Here is a 15,915-nt window from a genome sequence, read left to right as displayed (position 1 = left end):
TGTCCCAGCAGTTTGGTTCCGTACCCGCGACGGCGCTTCTCTTCCCCCTGCTGAACTTCTCTTCCTTCCTCAACTTCATTCTCTTTTGCTTTCCATCATTCTCATCTCTGGTATTGATTTCATCCCTTCTCACATCGTGATCTGTCGAGAGATGACTTTCTGGTCATTATCATTAGCCCGATTCCCGTGAGATCGGGCTTGCATTCTCCCAGATCTTCTCATCTAAGCTCCCCTATCACAGACGGCATAGCAGCATCTCCAGGGCCATTATGGTCCTTCATCAGTACTTCGTTCTGCGATGCTAGGTTGATCTCGAAGGATGAGACGTCTTGATGGTGCACTTCTACTGCAATAGAGGTGCGTTGTCCACTCCGTGCGTTCGTACTTGGAAGTTATCACTGACTCTGGATAATTTCCTGTCGTTCTAGCAGTCGAGAAACTTATTTGACTCATCCCGAGATTGCAAAATTCCTCGAGCTACGATATTCTGCACCGTTGCTCCGTGCCAGCCAGGTGTTCACTTGATCCACACGCCGTCCGATTCCCGAAGCTAGTCCATTCTAAGGCCTTGTGGTGCTTCCGCGTCCGGGCGTAGATCATGGGTAAGACACACTGATTTTAGTCTATATCTCGGTGGAAATATCAACGACGCGCAGTTGCGAACTGCTGGGCCAGTTTGTTTGGCGGGATGACTATTGCTATGGACAAAAATGCTCAAAGGCGCAGAATAAGGGGGTATCAAGAAAAAAAAGTCTAAACTGACCGTTCGTTTTGCTCGTTACTTTAATCGTGAAATAGAGGAAGAAATATCTAACATGATAGCGGCACCGGGCTTTCGCTAGCTAAGCCAATGTGCAACCTCCCTTGTGCGAGAACCTGCTTAGCGGGCGAATCTACCGATTAAGATTCAATGCGCATGTCCACACAATCCTTATACTCATGGCTTTCGTCCAATACAGACATATCTAGGCTGTCAGACAATTGTTTTCCAGATCACGTTTTGGGTGGACCGTCACCTACACGGGGAAATATGCCTTGATTCTGGGGTTGTCGGCTTCATGCGCGGCCTCGGTCACCAGTGCTTGGAATTCCTCCTGAGGCATACGCTGCCGTTGTGTCAAAGGGTAATATGCCAACGCTGAAAATAAGCGCTTGACGTTTTCTCGATTTGCCATGCCAATTTCTCGCATTCGTGGATCTGGAGCAGTCTCAGAAAAGGTGTCGGCGATAGTAAGCAGGTGAAATGAAATAGCGCACTTACCACCCGACCATGCACTGAGTGGCAGTGGGATCATCCTCGCGTCGACGTCTACCAACCCTGCTCCCATCATGAGCGCTTTTAGCCGCGTTCCCACACGGAGGTCCTTGGTGTCTTCCAGTGATCTCATGAACCTCGCGCTCCACTGCCTTAGGCCATGTTCTTCGGTGATCGAGCCGTTGTCGGATTGAACGTTGAAATATATCTCGACTACTTGTACCCAGCCACCCGGTTTCAGAACCCTAGGAGACCCGTGTAATGTTAGAATGCGGTAATTTATGGGATCTGACAGTAGCTATCCTAGTCAAAAGTCGTACCTTCTGATGTCTTGAAAATATGACTGCCACCTTGAACGGTTGAGCCCGGTTGCGAGGAGCCTCGAGTGGACAAGATCAAACCAATTCGAATCGAAAGTGAACGAGCGGTTCAGATCGTCGACCTACATAAGATAGGGTCAGTATCATTTCTTGCACAGACCCTGCTTATAACCTTGGAACAAATGGGGGGCTCTGGTGAAGCAAGCAAGGAGAACGACAGATCTCTTCTAGGGAGTCGATTTTTCAATGCCCGGAAGATAACACTTGGAATCAGAACAGCCTCAAGAACCAGTACGTGGAGCACCCACCTGTAACCACAAATTGTCCGGCATGTCGTCTGGATTCATGTGCGGCGATATATCGACCCCAGTTACCTTTTGACGACTGATGGTCAGTGGGCTTGTGATGAAGCAAAAGGCCTTTCAGTTTTTCACCTCGCAATATGGATATCGCTCAGCAGCTTCGACAGCCCATGATCCCGCACCGTATCCGCAGTCAAGCACTCTTCGCGGCCGAGAGACCGGTGGAAAAATAAGTCGGTCGTCAAACACCCTTTGGAAAACGCGATGTTGGATCTCGAGACGCTCTGCTTCTTCCTGTCAAGCAGATTATTGTCAGCAGAGAGCTATAATCGACCGGATGCTGTCATACCTCATCAACAGGGACAAAAGATATGCGGTGATCGATCGAATATTTCTGGTACTGGCGATCTTGGACAGTTATGGTCTCCAACAGTTGCTGGTCCAGAGATTCGGTTTGCGAATCTGGGCTCCTTGATGTCCGCAGTAAAGGTCAGCCAGTCCAGTAGTTTTGTACGAATGCTGAGGTGAGGCCTGGTACGTCATCCTAATTCCTTGGACTTTTGTCTACCTAGGATCGTTTCGGCACGTATATTCTTCACAAACCGGTTCAGGGGCGGCAAGAGAGTATCGTCACGAGTTATACGGTTCGTTTATTGTCACAATTCGTGGACTGGTATACAGTCAAATTATGGTGGAAGCGATCGGCGTGGCATGAAAGATACTTCGGCATTGATGTCAAACAGTATATGTATGGTGTGTGCTTCTTGGAAAGGGCATGGAAGATTACTACGCGAGGCACTGTATTCGTACCAAAATGTACGGACATGGGAAAATCCGCACAATCCCTCTCCGCTCAGCCCGGAGGCGTGGACTGCAAAGGTTCTGCTTGCTTTAAGGGACAGAGCGAATCATTTGCGACGTTTGCCTAAGACACCCCTCCTGAAAGATGGAATACGACAAATGGTAATTACTCCTTGGGCAGCGCCGTGCGGTAACAAAGAAATATGACCGTTCATTTTCCAAGAGGCAAAAAAAAAAAAAAAAAAAAAAAAAAGAACAATTATCTACCTGTTAAACTCGGCATAAGGTCCGGACTTTGGGTCCATATGCCCAAGCCAGATCACAAGGAAAGGAGGGGCCGTTGATGGGTTCCGGAGGGTCACCGGTGCCGACGATTCTAAAACGCAAGGATGGCCGAGGAGTGATTGTTCCTTACGGTGCTGGTATGGCCGAGCTACACGGCTTGGAAAGAGAAATAATGGCAAAGCTAGATTGATATTTCATCAGCACACCATCCTGACCTGAGGGTTTAAGGCGGTTTGGATATGTGAAATTTCAGATGTGCCAATGAATTGATACTGGACTCGCAGCATGTCTAATTACATGGCACCCTGGTCTTATCCGACGGCGGTACCTTAATGGCCACAAGCCCTAAGGGTGTGCACGGCCACAGGCGTTACAGGGGTATTCAGCAAATAATGGACAGCCAGGCCTCGGTCAAATGTTCCTACTGAGATCCAGTGACAAATCCAGCCAATCACAAGAGGGGCCGAAAATAAGACACCAGGGATGGAAACAAAGAGCTATGATTCTGGACTAACGGAAGACAAAAACAGCACCCGAATATGAGCTGCGTGCCCGAAATGGAAGTGGCTGTGTGTTCGAAGCAGACTGAGGGGATATTCCAACATTAGTCATTGTATGGGTCCTTTGCAGATTTATTGCAAACGTCCACTACGTTCTTTCCCTTTAACCATTGGGAAATGACCTCAGCGTTCACATCTTATCTATGAGGAATACTATTGGCAAAACTACCGAACAGCGAAATGACGACATTGGTGTTCAAGTGTAGTGGGGAAGTTGGCTTTGGGGGCGGCCTGAGGATCAGCAGGAGACAAGGGAGCAGGCAGTATGATCTCGCTTCCCAGCAGCCTCGTTACGGACGGTCCCGTTTCCCGGCCTCACCGCTCCTTCCGTTATCGCTTATGCTCTGCCAGCTTGAAACTGAGACTCGTATTGAATGGATTACGATCCATATTACGACGGCGAGCAGTCGTGGATATGCCGCTGTTTTGTCCAAGGGCCAAGCCTGCCTTGGCGTGTGCTCAATGGGTTCGAGCGGCCAACGGTGCACGCAGGGCTCAAGCAATAATGGGATAACAGGCGCCTTCATGGAGCCGTTAGGGAGACCATTGTTTCTGCCCAGTATAGTCATTTATGTTGGTACTATTTCCGTGGAATTTGCCGTTTTCTGTTTGGAGACCCGAAGGATTACGGCAATCACGCATGCTGCATGTGCATTTTCCTTATTCGTCATTCTAAAGTTCTGGTTCGATGCTTTGGATCCAGAAGAACAGACGAAACATAACCGGCATAGTCATTACACGACTCGACATGCATGGCCATGCAGGTGTTTAGGGGCTACATTACCCTATCACTACCGGTTACTGGCACGTTTGGGCCCTCGGGAAGTTCCTAGCCTGAAAACCGAGATGGACTGAACGTGAATGGGCGGTCAGCAGCGCTTGCGACGCAATGCATGCACATCCGGGAACGCATGCGTGTCAGCATGGTCTCCCAGGGTTGGAAAAGACGGCATCCAAGCCGCCGGGTCTCACTGTCAAAAAAAAAAAATATCTCTAGAGGCAGGGTTAACAACGATTCCAGCGCCATGGTTCACATTCTCGGGAAGCGAAGTGTATTCGGAGGCTAACGATGGCGGTTAGTCCCGTTAGTGTGGCCCACGATATTTCCGAGAATTTGAAGATATGACGATATTTCTTGCCCCTTTGCCAGCATGTTCTCTTCAGACTTTGCTTTTCTTTGTATCAGGGGGCGAAACTGTTTAAACGAGATACGGAGGCCATGAAATATGGAGCAGGTAGGTGGGCCGGACTCAATTTATCGGCCATTGCAAACAAGCCTTAAATATTTGCTTCTGCCGCGCAATCGCAAAATTCAGGCATTTTTTCCGTGAAAACATTTCAACTGCAGCATCTAACATCGGAGTAACGGGATTATCATACAAACTAGACATTGACTACTGTCCTCTTTCCTTTTTTCTCACCTTCTGCAGAATAACAATGGACCCATTGGGGGGCTTAGTCGGTGAGGACTCGGTATCTCCAATTCTCCATAGTCTCCATAGCCTCTATGGAGTATGTACGGAGTACCTCCTTGGCCCATTGGAAGTTCCCATATGGCAGACAACTCAGCACGAGAATATTTGGAAAAAGAAACCCGCACCGAATACCGGCTGCTAACAGGTTAGCTGGTGCTTCCAGGTGACTTCGACGCCAGTTCATCACTTCTCTTATCAAGATCTATTTGCAGAACGTTGTTCGAGTCATGGATGCAAGATAACGATAATCGCAGGGGCTTCTAACTACCCTTACGAAATGGAATCTTCAGTAATTAATTTCACTGTCTCCACCGCATAACGGCCATAGCAGATGTAGATTTAGTTGGTATTGATTGGGGCAACTGTGATGCTACTGGTTCCGTAGTAGTTCCGTTTATCTTCCATCCACTACTATGTACATACGAAGAGTCAGAGTAGGCCAGGATACTCGTCCGTAACTGTCATCCATTTGCGAGCCATTCCGCCGCAGAAAGAGAGCATGCTGGTCTCTCTTTTCTTGCTGGGTATGCGTAATTCCGTGAGTCCTATTTACACCGTATGAAGAAGCAGGAACTGAACAGGGAACATGAATTCGTCAATAATCCGCGCCAGGATATTTTAATAAATCAGAAGACATTGCCTTCCTCGCGTTTAACTCCTAGCGAACTGCCTCCCGACGAAAGCCGCCGCACAGAGAAACTCCTGCTTGAATCGAGTCCCATAAGCCAAAGAAAAAGGTCGTCCGCCGTTCGACTCCGGAGTTGTTCGCGAAGGGGTCCCTTCAGACGGGTGGAATAAGAGAGTCGTGTCATGATATCGTGAAGGGACAACATGGCAGAGGAGTTATTTGCCATGTGGACAATGGTCGAAGAAAGTCACGAAGCTTGTCCCGAGATTCGTTGTTCTGATGTGCTCACGCACAAACGAAAGCGACAAACCTGTCTAAACTATGCTTCCGGATCGTACCCTGGACGGTTGAATGTCGACGCGACAAGCTGTTACAGTGTTAAGCTGCCGGGTCATGTGCCAGTTCAATCTTCTTTACCGATCGAACTCAAGGCATGGGCAAGCTTCAAGAGGACAACACTTTCAGTCGCAGCGAAATAGTTCAAACTGCGATCATAACGGTCAGAAACGTGCCTGGAAGCTCATGTCTGGGTAATGCTACACTTACCTGTCCATCAGGATCCGCAGATGCCGGTTGAAGTGATCTTCGTATCTCTTTAGCGTATCCTCCAGCTTGCCAATCCGCGATGGGTCATAGCCTTTCGCATCCGGGTTAGGGTTTTTGGAAGATAAATCTAGGTCCGCTGAATTCAGCGCCCGTGATAGTGATGCAGCGGTCCAAGATGCGAACATGGTGCAACAGGTCATGAGTTTGGAGTGTATCTTTGCTCAAGTCAGCGAACCTTGCCCACCAAAAGCGCATTAATACAAGAGTTCAGTACTACTAACCTTCAACAACTTCGCCTGCGTCAGCATGCACTCCTTGAGACATGTATCCAAGAAATCGACATGGTCTTGCATTAACTCATCAACCGTTCGGTTCACCTGTTTCGTGCCGTTGACAGTCACCTCTGAGCCGTCTGCATCCGTACCGTTCACCCTGTCCATCAGATTCTGCCAATTCTGCTCAATGACCTCGGAAGTGCAGAAGTAGAGCAGTTGCTGGACGAATACCAACATCTTCGAACGCAGGTTCCATGCTCGTCGCTTCCATAATTCTAACCGTCGATCTGAGGATTTGTGCCGCCAGCTCACGACCTTGCTTTGGTCTAGCCAAGAGGTCACCAGCAGGTCCTCCAAGTGACGAAGAGACAGGAGATGGCGGAATATAAGCTGATATCGAAGGACGGTCTTGCGACTGATGACAAGAGATAGAGGGAAAGGTACTGAGTAGTCTAATTCGAGAGCATCGTATCCAACGATATCTTTGTCGTCCTCCGTACCTTGCGTCGGAGGCGCTTGGTATTTCTCAACCGCGGCCTCGGGATTATCCTGATCAATCCCAGAGACACTCACGACTTGCATAAGCCACTTCGTGAGACCAATCTTATTCATCCGCACCTTGACGTCCTCCTTGAAAGGATCTTGGGCTGCGATACTACCCGGTTGTCGCAGGACCAAATCGAGAAGCGATTGTAGCTTGCTTTCATTAACAATCTTCGCTGGTTTGCGCAATTCCGACGCGCCCAGTTCCAGGAAGTACGAGAAGAAATCGGAACGATCGAGGAAGAAGTAATGCTTGAGGGAACGGAAGCGGGTTGTAAGCGAGTTCTTTGTCAACAAGAGATTCAGCAACGACGCATTCGCGTAGGTATACGCCCCATTGACGTTCTCCAAGAATCGGGGATCATCGAGGGTCTTGGGGACATCCTTGACTGCTTTGCTGATATCGACGCCGCCACATTCGCGGACAACGTTAAGGTATTTTCCGGCTAAAAGGACCTTCTCCTTGACGCTTTCGAGTTGTGGTGGAACCTCATTTTCGCGTATTGTGTATCGTTTCTCCCAGTATTCGTCTGTGTAGTCTTCTTCAAGCTTCTCCCGCTTGATCCACTTTTGCTCTTTGACCAGGAACTCTGCGTGGGGATCCTTAATACCTCCGTGGTGTAGCCATTCATTGAGCATGGTCATATATGGCCGACTAGCCTCGCGAAGCAGAGTCTCCAAGAGCGTCTTGGCAGTCGGGTCTCCTGAAAGTGTTGCCAACCGCTCAGTCAACAACCGGAGGACATTGCCTCCTTTGCAAATCTTTTTGCTAGACATGGCACCAGGAACAAGGTCTCCGCCTTCTTTAAGTTGTTCGAGAATGTTATCCACATCATCAAAATCGTCGATCGATTCGTCGAGGTCTTGGTCCAGAAGTCCGTTCCGTCGAAGAAGTTCTTGGCCAAGCGAGTATAGCTGAGCTAGACATTGGGCCGTAGGCATCGTATGTATATGAAGGACGTGTAGGGTGAAATTGGGATTGTTCAACAGCTGGTTCTCGAGCTGAGCGATGAGGATCAAGTAATCTTTCAGTAGCTTCCGGATGACCGCGCACATAGCATGGCTAACCGCCCCATATTCCGCGCGACTTTGTACCTCCACGAACGCCTCCAATGCATTGTAATGAGTCGCCATTTTCAGCATAGACAGGGTGAGGTCTCTTAGCGTCAGATCTAACCCTGATGCCAATTGAAACGCGGGACCGGTCAGACGGTCCATTTCGACGGACGGGTCGTAAGGAGTGTGGTAGTGGATGTATTGCCCTTCAAAGCCCATAAAGACAAACAAAAGGTCCTCGAGGATCGCGCGTTCCTGATCATCTGCGGAGAGCTCGCGAAGGGATTTGGGTTGCAGCGATTGTGGTAATGCTGAGGCCAGAGGGGGAACGGATACACGAGATGCTAACGGCGCAGTAGAATGAGGAATTAACGACGCTTGCGGGTTCCATGGTACTGTGTAATCAAAGCAATCCAAGTCAGCATTGCGAACAGATTCAATGGCCGTAGAATAAAAGAGCTCGGGGATTATTTTGTGACTGACCCTCCGCAGGCTCTTTCTCTTTCTTCCGCACATTGGGACTACTGGCCCTCTTCGACCGACTTCTTTCCAGGTTGCCCCGATTCCCCGCACTGGCAGTGTCATGTACCGAGTTTCTCGTTCGGCTTTGGGCTTTCTCTCGTGTGCTGACGGCAGATCGCTCAGCGCGCTTTTCGCTGGTAGAAACCTGGTCTCGCGGCATCCTGGTTTTATGGCTAACTGCACTGCCGCGCATATGTTCCATATTATTATCCGTTTGTAAAGGAGGTAATCCGCTCCGTAAAGCTGCAGCTTTCTCAGGGTCACTGTTGCGATTCGAGGGGACGCGGGGTCGCGGTGCGCTCATGTAGCCGGCGGCGCGACGGTCATTGACGGACATGATCCCGCGAGACGGAAGGGATAGTAGGGTGGTGGATTATGCAGCATGGAATAATAACATGCAGGGAATTGATCGATAAATGAAAGGAGAAATTGAGAAATTGAGTGTGTAGCGGGAATCAAACCCAACCGCGACACGTCGGGCGACAGTATCGTCCATCAACAGTCAGGGCAATAATGGAAAGTAACTAGTTAGCTCTTGTTGATGCCTTTCTAGCCTCAGGCAGAAACTGGGCACAAGGCAGTAAGGCATCAACTTGCGTAGGCGCAGACCGACCTGGAGAGCTTCACGTCGAGCTTCCCCGAACAAGCTCCCACCTTCGCTCCCTAAACTTCTCTACCTGCCATCTTATCATCTCTATTCCTCGTTTCTTCTTGAATTAACTACCGGTCACTTTTATCTCTCTTCAGACACGCCAACATGTTCATTGCGCGATCAGAATATGGTAGGTTAATGTGACATCTTCTCCCCGCCAACAAATGTGGTCAATCCAATCTAACATGCTTACTCTCCAATAGACCGTGGAATCAAGTACGAACCATACTAGACCTTGTTAACCTCGTTCAAATTCTGACAATGATTTCACCACAGCACCTTCTCTCCGGAAGGCCGTTTATTCCAGGTCGAATACTCTCTCGAAGCTATCAAACTTGGTTCGACAGCGATCGGTGTATGTCCCAATATTCATCCAAAGGGATCCTTGATACCAGAAGGCCATGGATGATCGGTTTTGTTGGTACAGAGTGAAGGGTAGATTCTGACAATGTCATCAGGTCGCAACATCGGAGGGTGTTATCTTGGGTGTTGAGAAGCGTGTCACATCCACTCTGCTCGAGGCCTCGTCCGTCGAAAAGATTGTCATGATCGACCAGCATATCGGTTGCGCTATGTCCGGTTTGCAGGCAGATGCCCGGAACTTGGTCGAGCACGCCCGTGTCGAAAGCCAGAACCACGCCTTCCACTACGCCGAGCCTCTGCGGGTAGAGAGCTGCACCCAGGCCATTTGCGATCTTGCCCTCCGGTTCGGAGAGACTGGTGATGATGAGGAATCTGTGATGAGTAGACCTTTTGGTGTTGCTTTGTTAATCGCCGGTTACGATGAGGATGGGCCGCAGCTGTACGTATAACCGGCTTCACATCGCTTGCCATGGGACATGAAGTCCTTGCTAACATGTGATTTTTCTAGATACCACGCCGAGCCGTCGGGTACATTCTACAGATACGATGCGAAGGCCATCGGTTCCGGAAGCGAGGGTGCGCAGGCGGAGTTGCAGAACGAATACCACCGTTCTTTGACACTGCCCGAGGCCGAGACTCTGGTTTTGAAGACCTTGAAGCAGGTTATGGAGGAGAAGCTGGATTCAAAGAACGTTCAGCTCGCCAGTGTCACAAAGGACAAGGGATTCCGTATTTACGATGATGAAGATATGGGCAAGGCTGTGGCGCAATTGGACAGCAATCAATAAACTATGAATGACTGCACGACTGTCTGGGGAGTGGAAATGATCTACGTCAAGCATGGTACAATTTGTCACCTTTACAATGGATGAAATAGAAAAGGATAATGTTGGTTCTAATGCTATGAATCTTCACATAAATTGCTTTTCTTGGCCCATGTTCAACTATTACAGGGCCTGTCTATGTAAAAATGGCTTCAAATGCTACCGAAGTTTATAGACACAGGGTTTAAGAGTGCTAGCCTCTTCTTCAGGAGACAAGTCCAGCTCTTGCGGCTTCTCAATGAACTTCTTCTTTCCGGCACCGGCGCCGGCACCAGCGACAGATGCATGTTTGCCCTTGCTAGGCGCAGCGCCCTGTTTCACAAACTCCATCTTTACGAACATCTTGTTCGACTTGTCCACCGATTCGGGCTTGAGAACGAATCCTCGCGTCCGGAACACTTCGATAAACGAAGAAATATCCGTCTCGTCATTTTCGGTTGGACGGGCATCTTCAGCGTAGACCTCCGCATCATCCAAATCCGAGCCAGCCTCCTCCGCGTCGGCTTGCTTCTTCTTAAGCTTCTTCTTCTCGGACTTGCTGAGTGACTTCTTGGTGCCGATCGAGCCCTTCTTGCGGACTACCTTTCCGAAACGGCTCTTGACCTCACTCACCCAGCATTCACCCTTGCCGTCACCGCGCAGCACTCTCCATGCCTCTTCAACGAAGGATACCCAGTTGGTTCCCATCAAACTCAGACAGAAGATAGCGATATCGACCGAACCATCCTTGACAGGTAGGTTGCTGACGTCTGCTTTTGTAATGTATTCGTTGGCGTTGTGCAAATCGTAACTGAGGAGCTTGAGCTTGAGCTTGTCCGCCGACGGGGTAAGCGAGCGGGCGAGCTGGGCATCACCACAGCCCATGTCAGCAATTGTGCTAGTTCCATTTGGACGGCGAGGAAGAGGGGGCCCTTGTTGAGCCCGTTTCTTGTCGAATTTGGCTTTCTTGTCAGACATGCCTCCTCTGGACCGGATTGCTTTGATGTACCCGTCGACCGGGTTGGACGGCCAGGATTCCTGCACTTGACGAGAGAATCCGGCGTGGTATTCGTTGAAGAGTTCGGGGTTCGAGGAGAAGAGTTCCAGGGCTTGAGCAGATGGGGTCGTGTAAAGGGTCTCGTTCAAATGGCGGAAGCGCGAAGAAATCAATTTTTGCCGCATGGCTTGCTGGAGAGGTGTAAGCTTCGCTTCCGTCACCGGCGGTGCCACGGGCAGGGATTCAGTTGCTGCGGGAGTCTCATTCGAAGTTGCTTGCTTGTCGGCATTTTCTTGAGGTTGCTCGGGCTTGTTCTTGCTGTTCTTCTTTTGCTTCTTGTTGGGCTTGCCCTCGTTTCCATCTGGTCCCTTTGCTTCATCCGCGCCGGATTGTTGCTGTGGCTTCTTTTCCTTGTCCCCATTAGGTTCCTTTTTGTCCTTTCCTTGCTGCTCCTGCGCATTCGAAGCATCTCCGTTTTGCGATTTCTGTTCCTGATTCTTGTTCTTTTTCTCGGTCTTCTTTTTTACAGGAGCTCTCTTGCGACCTTCAATGTGCTGCCGGTACATCGCATCAACATTCTTCTTTGTGACATGGTCATTTCCTCGCTTGCGCTTGTTGTCGGACTTGTCATCGGACTTGGGCTTAGGCTGCTCAGATTGAGTCTTCAGAGCATCGTTCGAGACGGACCACCCTGGGACGGCGAACATGGTGAAGTGCGGCGCAGAATTGCGTTCTCCTTGCGAGAATTAATCCTTCATTTGTTTGCTTTCCCTCCAAAATCAAAGCACCTCCAAGAAAAGAAACCGTCTATCAACGGCGCAGAAAAAATTTGGGCGGTGAATTAAGCGGTAACCCCATATGCGGCACTTCGCAGCTCCGCTTCCATATCAAAGTCACGTGACATCATGCGGCTTTGGTTCTAGTTCCCGGGTTTAATTTCTGGGTGATTCGGCTTCCACCGTTGCTAATAGATAGAGACGGGGATTGCTTTTTTTCAACTAGTGCTGCCAGTGATCTGGATGTCTCTATTGCTAAGGAAATAATCCTACGCGAGAGCCTCAGGCTGGTCATTCGGGTAGACAGACTGCTTTTTCTACGATCGTCGTTTTGCTTGGCTGTCTCCAGACTTTTGACATGCGCGATTCCAACCAAGTTTCATAGTGGCTATGGGATTGTTTTGTGGGCAGTCAGATGTCTATAGTATACTGTCATGAAAAAGCCAGTTACGGAGAATGACCCTCCCGATAAGACGGATGCTGCTCCATCCGGAGAGCAGTCAGACACTACAGAGGGCCAATCTACGGCGAAAAATGCGCCACCCCATAGAGTGGTCAAGCGGCGCACGAAAACGGGATGCTTGAGTATTTCGATAACCTGAACTGACCAAGGGAACATCCGTCACTGACTTTCGAACTAGCATGTCGACAACGGCGCATCAAATGTGGCGAGGAGAAGCCTATTTGCCACAACTGTGTTAAATCAAAACGGGAATGCAAAGGTTATGCTCAGCGCGTTGTCTTCAAAGACCCTATGGGGATCGCTGGGGCCTTTGATAATGCGCAGGTCTCGTCTATGAGGGCATCGTCTCCCAGCGGATATGAACGCCGTGCCTCTCATCAAGATCGGACACCGTCAGGACTGATCAATGCCTCAGCCAGCCAGTCCTCTGTGATTGGAATGACAGACAATTTGACTGTTCAAAATGATGGAACCAGCACGACTCCGTTGCCGTATCTGCCAGCTCAGGTATCGCATGCGTCGCAGCACGAGGCACTGAATGTGACTCATCCTGCCTTCTATCCCATTCCACTATATCACCAGCCGGCATCTTGGAGTAGTGATTCATATAGCTCGCCTGAAAGCGCTTCAAGCTTGGGACTCCCGACTCAGGACCCTGCGCGTCGACCAAGTAACCAAGTTGGCAGTACTCAATCTGTACCAACAGTACTTCTCCGCGGGCCGGTATATACTGCAGACCATCTGCCTCTCACTGCTCCAGTATCACAGGTATGATGGCGTTCTATTCATCCACACAAGTTTCCTCGCTTTTTATGCTAAACTTGCAATTAGCCGCTTGGGCCTCAGTCTTGGTATCCAAATAGCGGACGTACTCAGGAGCAACATTCGTCCCATTATCTGCGCACACATAGTTTACCATGGCCTGACATTAGAACATCATACTCCGACACTGAGCGTTACTCTACTGTTCATGCGGGTTCTATGGATGAGGCACGGCGAGATGCCAGTATGACAACAGCAAATCGTAGTGAGCTTCAACTTGGGTCTCTTACAACTCATCTGAACGAGCCGAACATTTTATCTTCCTATCGTCCGATGTTAGACTCATCTCCGCTGAACGACCCCAAGGCGGCAAAAATATTTGTTCATTTTATCCATTCCATTGGCCCATTCCTTTCCGTCTTTGAACGACACCCGGTGGATTTTCCAATCCCTCTAGGGGCCTCTGTTCCTGCGGCCCAGCAAGGCCTATGGACGTACACATTACCTTTCCAGGCCTTGGAGCATCAGGCATTACTCCAAGCCATGCTGGCTATCAGCAGCTTGCACATATCCTTCTTGCAACAAGCACCACAGACAGTCTCGCTGAAACATTACCATTATGCATTAAAGAGAGTGGGCAGTGCGGTAGGCCTTCCCACGCGACGCCAACAATATGGAACCTTGGCTGCCACGCTACTTCTTGGATACTATGAGGTTGTGGCCGCTGATCACACAAAGTGGAATAGCCATGTCGCAGGCTCGGCCCAGTTAGTCCGTGAGATTGATTACGCCGGCCTCGCGCGTGACCTTCGAGCCCATCGGCGTCGAATGCGAGGCCATATGATTCAAGCAGATTGGTGGCTTGCGAACAGCCCTCATGCTGTTTCTGGAGATGACCCATTCGCTGAGAAAGAGGCATCCATTGATCAAGATTTTATTGGGACAATCTTCGGCCGAGCCATCAATTATGATGAATATGGACAGGTCGAAAATGGTTCTAGTCAACCCTACCAGAAGCATTTCACTAAGAGGGATATCGAAAACTTTCGAATTCAATGTGATCTCTATTGGTGGTACTGTAAGCAGGATACCATTCAGAGTATCATCAGTGGCAACCAACTATTGTTAGTCCTATACACCCAGCTTTCCAATTCGGTTTCCCTGTCAAATATGCTAACTATTCTAACTAGTATGCCGTATTATCGATGGGCACAATGCCCACCGCGTGCATGCATGGGACGCCTAGATGCCATATATGGATCAGCAGATCACCTGTGGCTCTTACTCGGTCGTTTAACGGATTTTGGTTATCGCGACCGAAAACGAAAACTCAAGACGGCAAAGGTATCTGGGATAGACTGGAAGCCAAACCCTGACTTTTTCAAATTCATGGCCCGGTTTACTGGCGGTAACTCTAGCATGCGTGGTCCACCACCTCGTGGGCCACCTGGTCCTGCTCAGGATATTCGAGGACCTTATCCTTCCCCATCGTCCGGCAATAACTCTTCACCTCCAAAGGAAGGGAGTCCTCCAATGTATGGCATGGTTCCCCCGCGCGGGCCTGTGCAGTTACCCTTGGCTTTTCAGGATAATGCTTCGCATCCAAAGAGCTCACCAAGCCAGGATGACGATGATAATGGCGAAGGTATAACATACGGCGATGCAGATGATGAGTGGGAGCGTATACTGGCAGCATTTGATGCATTTGCGTATGCTCTTGGTCATGATTTCATGCCTTTACCTGATACAACTCCGCCAATTTTCACTCCCTTCGGACGAGCCCTGCAATACCGCACACAGCCAATTGCGGTCTTATGGGGCTTCTACTATACCGGACGCATTCTGCTTCTTCGGCTACACCCGTCAATGCCACCTGCCATGATGGTAGCTGCCGGTGTTGCAGCTCCAGCTACGGCCGCATATGCACAGACCATTGGAAAAATCGCAGCAAATGTTTATGATCCACAATTACTTACTATCGGAGCGGACATTTTGAGCCCGACTCAAGGATGTTACATGACGGAAATGACAGTCCCGGTTTTCTTTTCCGCGGTACAGTATACGGATCCCGGCCAACGCGAATGGACACTTGTCAATCTGCGTAATGTATCCCGCCTCACAGGCTGGAAGTCATCCAATGCCATTGCAAGTGGATGTGAGAGAGCCTGGGTCGTTGCAGGGAAACAGGGGAGAGGTCCTCCATATCAACCTACAAGTGAGGCGCGACGGCAACCCACAACGGACCCATCGCCTCAGCAAAGCCCGTACCACAACACAGAAAGACGGTTTATCACCGTGAGCAAATCAAACCGCCTTCATTGGGCTATGGGCATATTGAGCTTGGAAGACGATGTCGAGGTATAGGCAGCTCTGAACATTCAGGTCTATAATACTACATCAATGAATAATGCAGAATGCAGTGCCAGCGCGTAACGCGCGTGAGCTTATTAGATGGGAATGGCCCGCTATTGTGCATTCACTTTCATCGTGAATATTCGTTATGATCTTGGATTGGGGTGACCAGTCTATTT

General features: G+C 49.6%; 5 protein-coding genes across 5 annotated transcripts; 2 read left to right on the top strand and 3 right to left on the bottom strand.

Annotated features, from left to right (window-relative positions):
• Positions 1-937: 937 nt before the first annotated feature.
• Positions 938-2,420, bottom strand: ASPGLDRAFT_67819 (class I SAM-dependent methyltransferase; the record flags this gene model as incomplete). The annotated part of the gene is made up of 8 exons (XM_022549193.1): positions 938-965; positions 1,021-1,198; positions 1,262-1,500; positions 1,576-1,697; positions 1,884-1,949; positions 2,010-2,171; positions 2,227-2,347; positions 2,392-2,420. 8 exons carry the CDS (start codon positions 2,418-2,420, stop codon positions 938-940), a joined length of 945 nt encoding a protein of 314 aa, XP_022399046.1.
• A 3,609-nt stretch (positions 2,421-6,029) lies between these two features.
• Positions 6,030-8,905, bottom strand: ASPGLDRAFT_130109 (gamma-tubulin-complex subunit SPC97; the record flags this gene model as incomplete). Its single annotated transcript, XM_022540940.1, has 4 exons — positions 6,030-6,111; positions 6,173-6,387; positions 6,454-8,441; positions 8,530-8,905. 4 exons carry the CDS (start codon positions 8,903-8,905, stop codon positions 6,030-6,032), a joined length of 2,661 nt encoding a protein of 886 aa, XP_022399045.1.
• Positions 8,906-9,219: 314 nt separating this feature from the next.
• pup2 (proteasome core particle subunit alpha 5) lies at positions 9,220-10,423 on the top strand. Its single transcript, XM_022547037.1, has 5 exons — positions 9,220-9,350; positions 9,424-9,436; positions 9,497-9,575; positions 9,679-10,022; positions 10,092-10,423. The coding sequence occupies exons 1-5, from the start codon at positions 9,326-9,328 to the stop codon at positions 10,369-10,371; spliced, it is 741 nt and encodes a 246-aa protein (XP_022399044.1). The 5' UTR covers positions 9,220-9,325; the 3' UTR covers positions 10,372-10,423.
• A 47-nt stretch (positions 10,424-10,470) lies between these two features.
• Positions 10,471-12,233, bottom strand: ASPGLDRAFT_49123 (25S rRNA (adenine645-N1)-methyltransferase). Its single transcript, XM_022547036.1, has one exon. The coding sequence runs from the start codon at positions 12,088-12,090 to the stop codon at positions 10,567-10,569; it is 1,524 nt and encodes a 507-aa protein (XP_022399043.1). The 5' UTR covers positions 12,091-12,233; the 3' UTR covers positions 10,471-10,566.
• Positions 12,234-12,593: 360 nt separating this feature from the next.
• ASPGLDRAFT_130299 (putative C6 finger domain protein) lies at positions 12,594-15,748 on the top strand (the record flags this gene model as incomplete). The annotated part of the gene is made up of 4 exons (XM_022540956.1): positions 12,594-12,744; positions 12,801-13,390; positions 13,454-14,508; positions 14,575-15,748. The coding sequence occupies 4 exons, from the start codon at positions 12,594-12,596 to the stop codon at positions 15,746-15,748; spliced, it is 2,970 nt and encodes a 989-aa protein (XP_022399042.1).
• Positions 15,749-15,915: the final 167 nt, after the last annotated feature.

Source organism: Aspergillus glaucus (genome assembly GCF_001890805.1).
Source record: "Aspergillus glaucus CBS 516.65 unplaced genomic scaffold ASPGLscaffold_15, whole genome shotgun sequence".
Classification (NCBI taxonomy): domain Eukaryota; kingdom Fungi; phylum Ascomycota; class Eurotiomycetes; order Eurotiales; family Aspergillaceae; genus Aspergillus; species Aspergillus glaucus.
The sequence above is the reverse complement of the archived record's forward strand: the minus strand, read 5'-3'. Positions and strand labels throughout refer to the sequence as shown.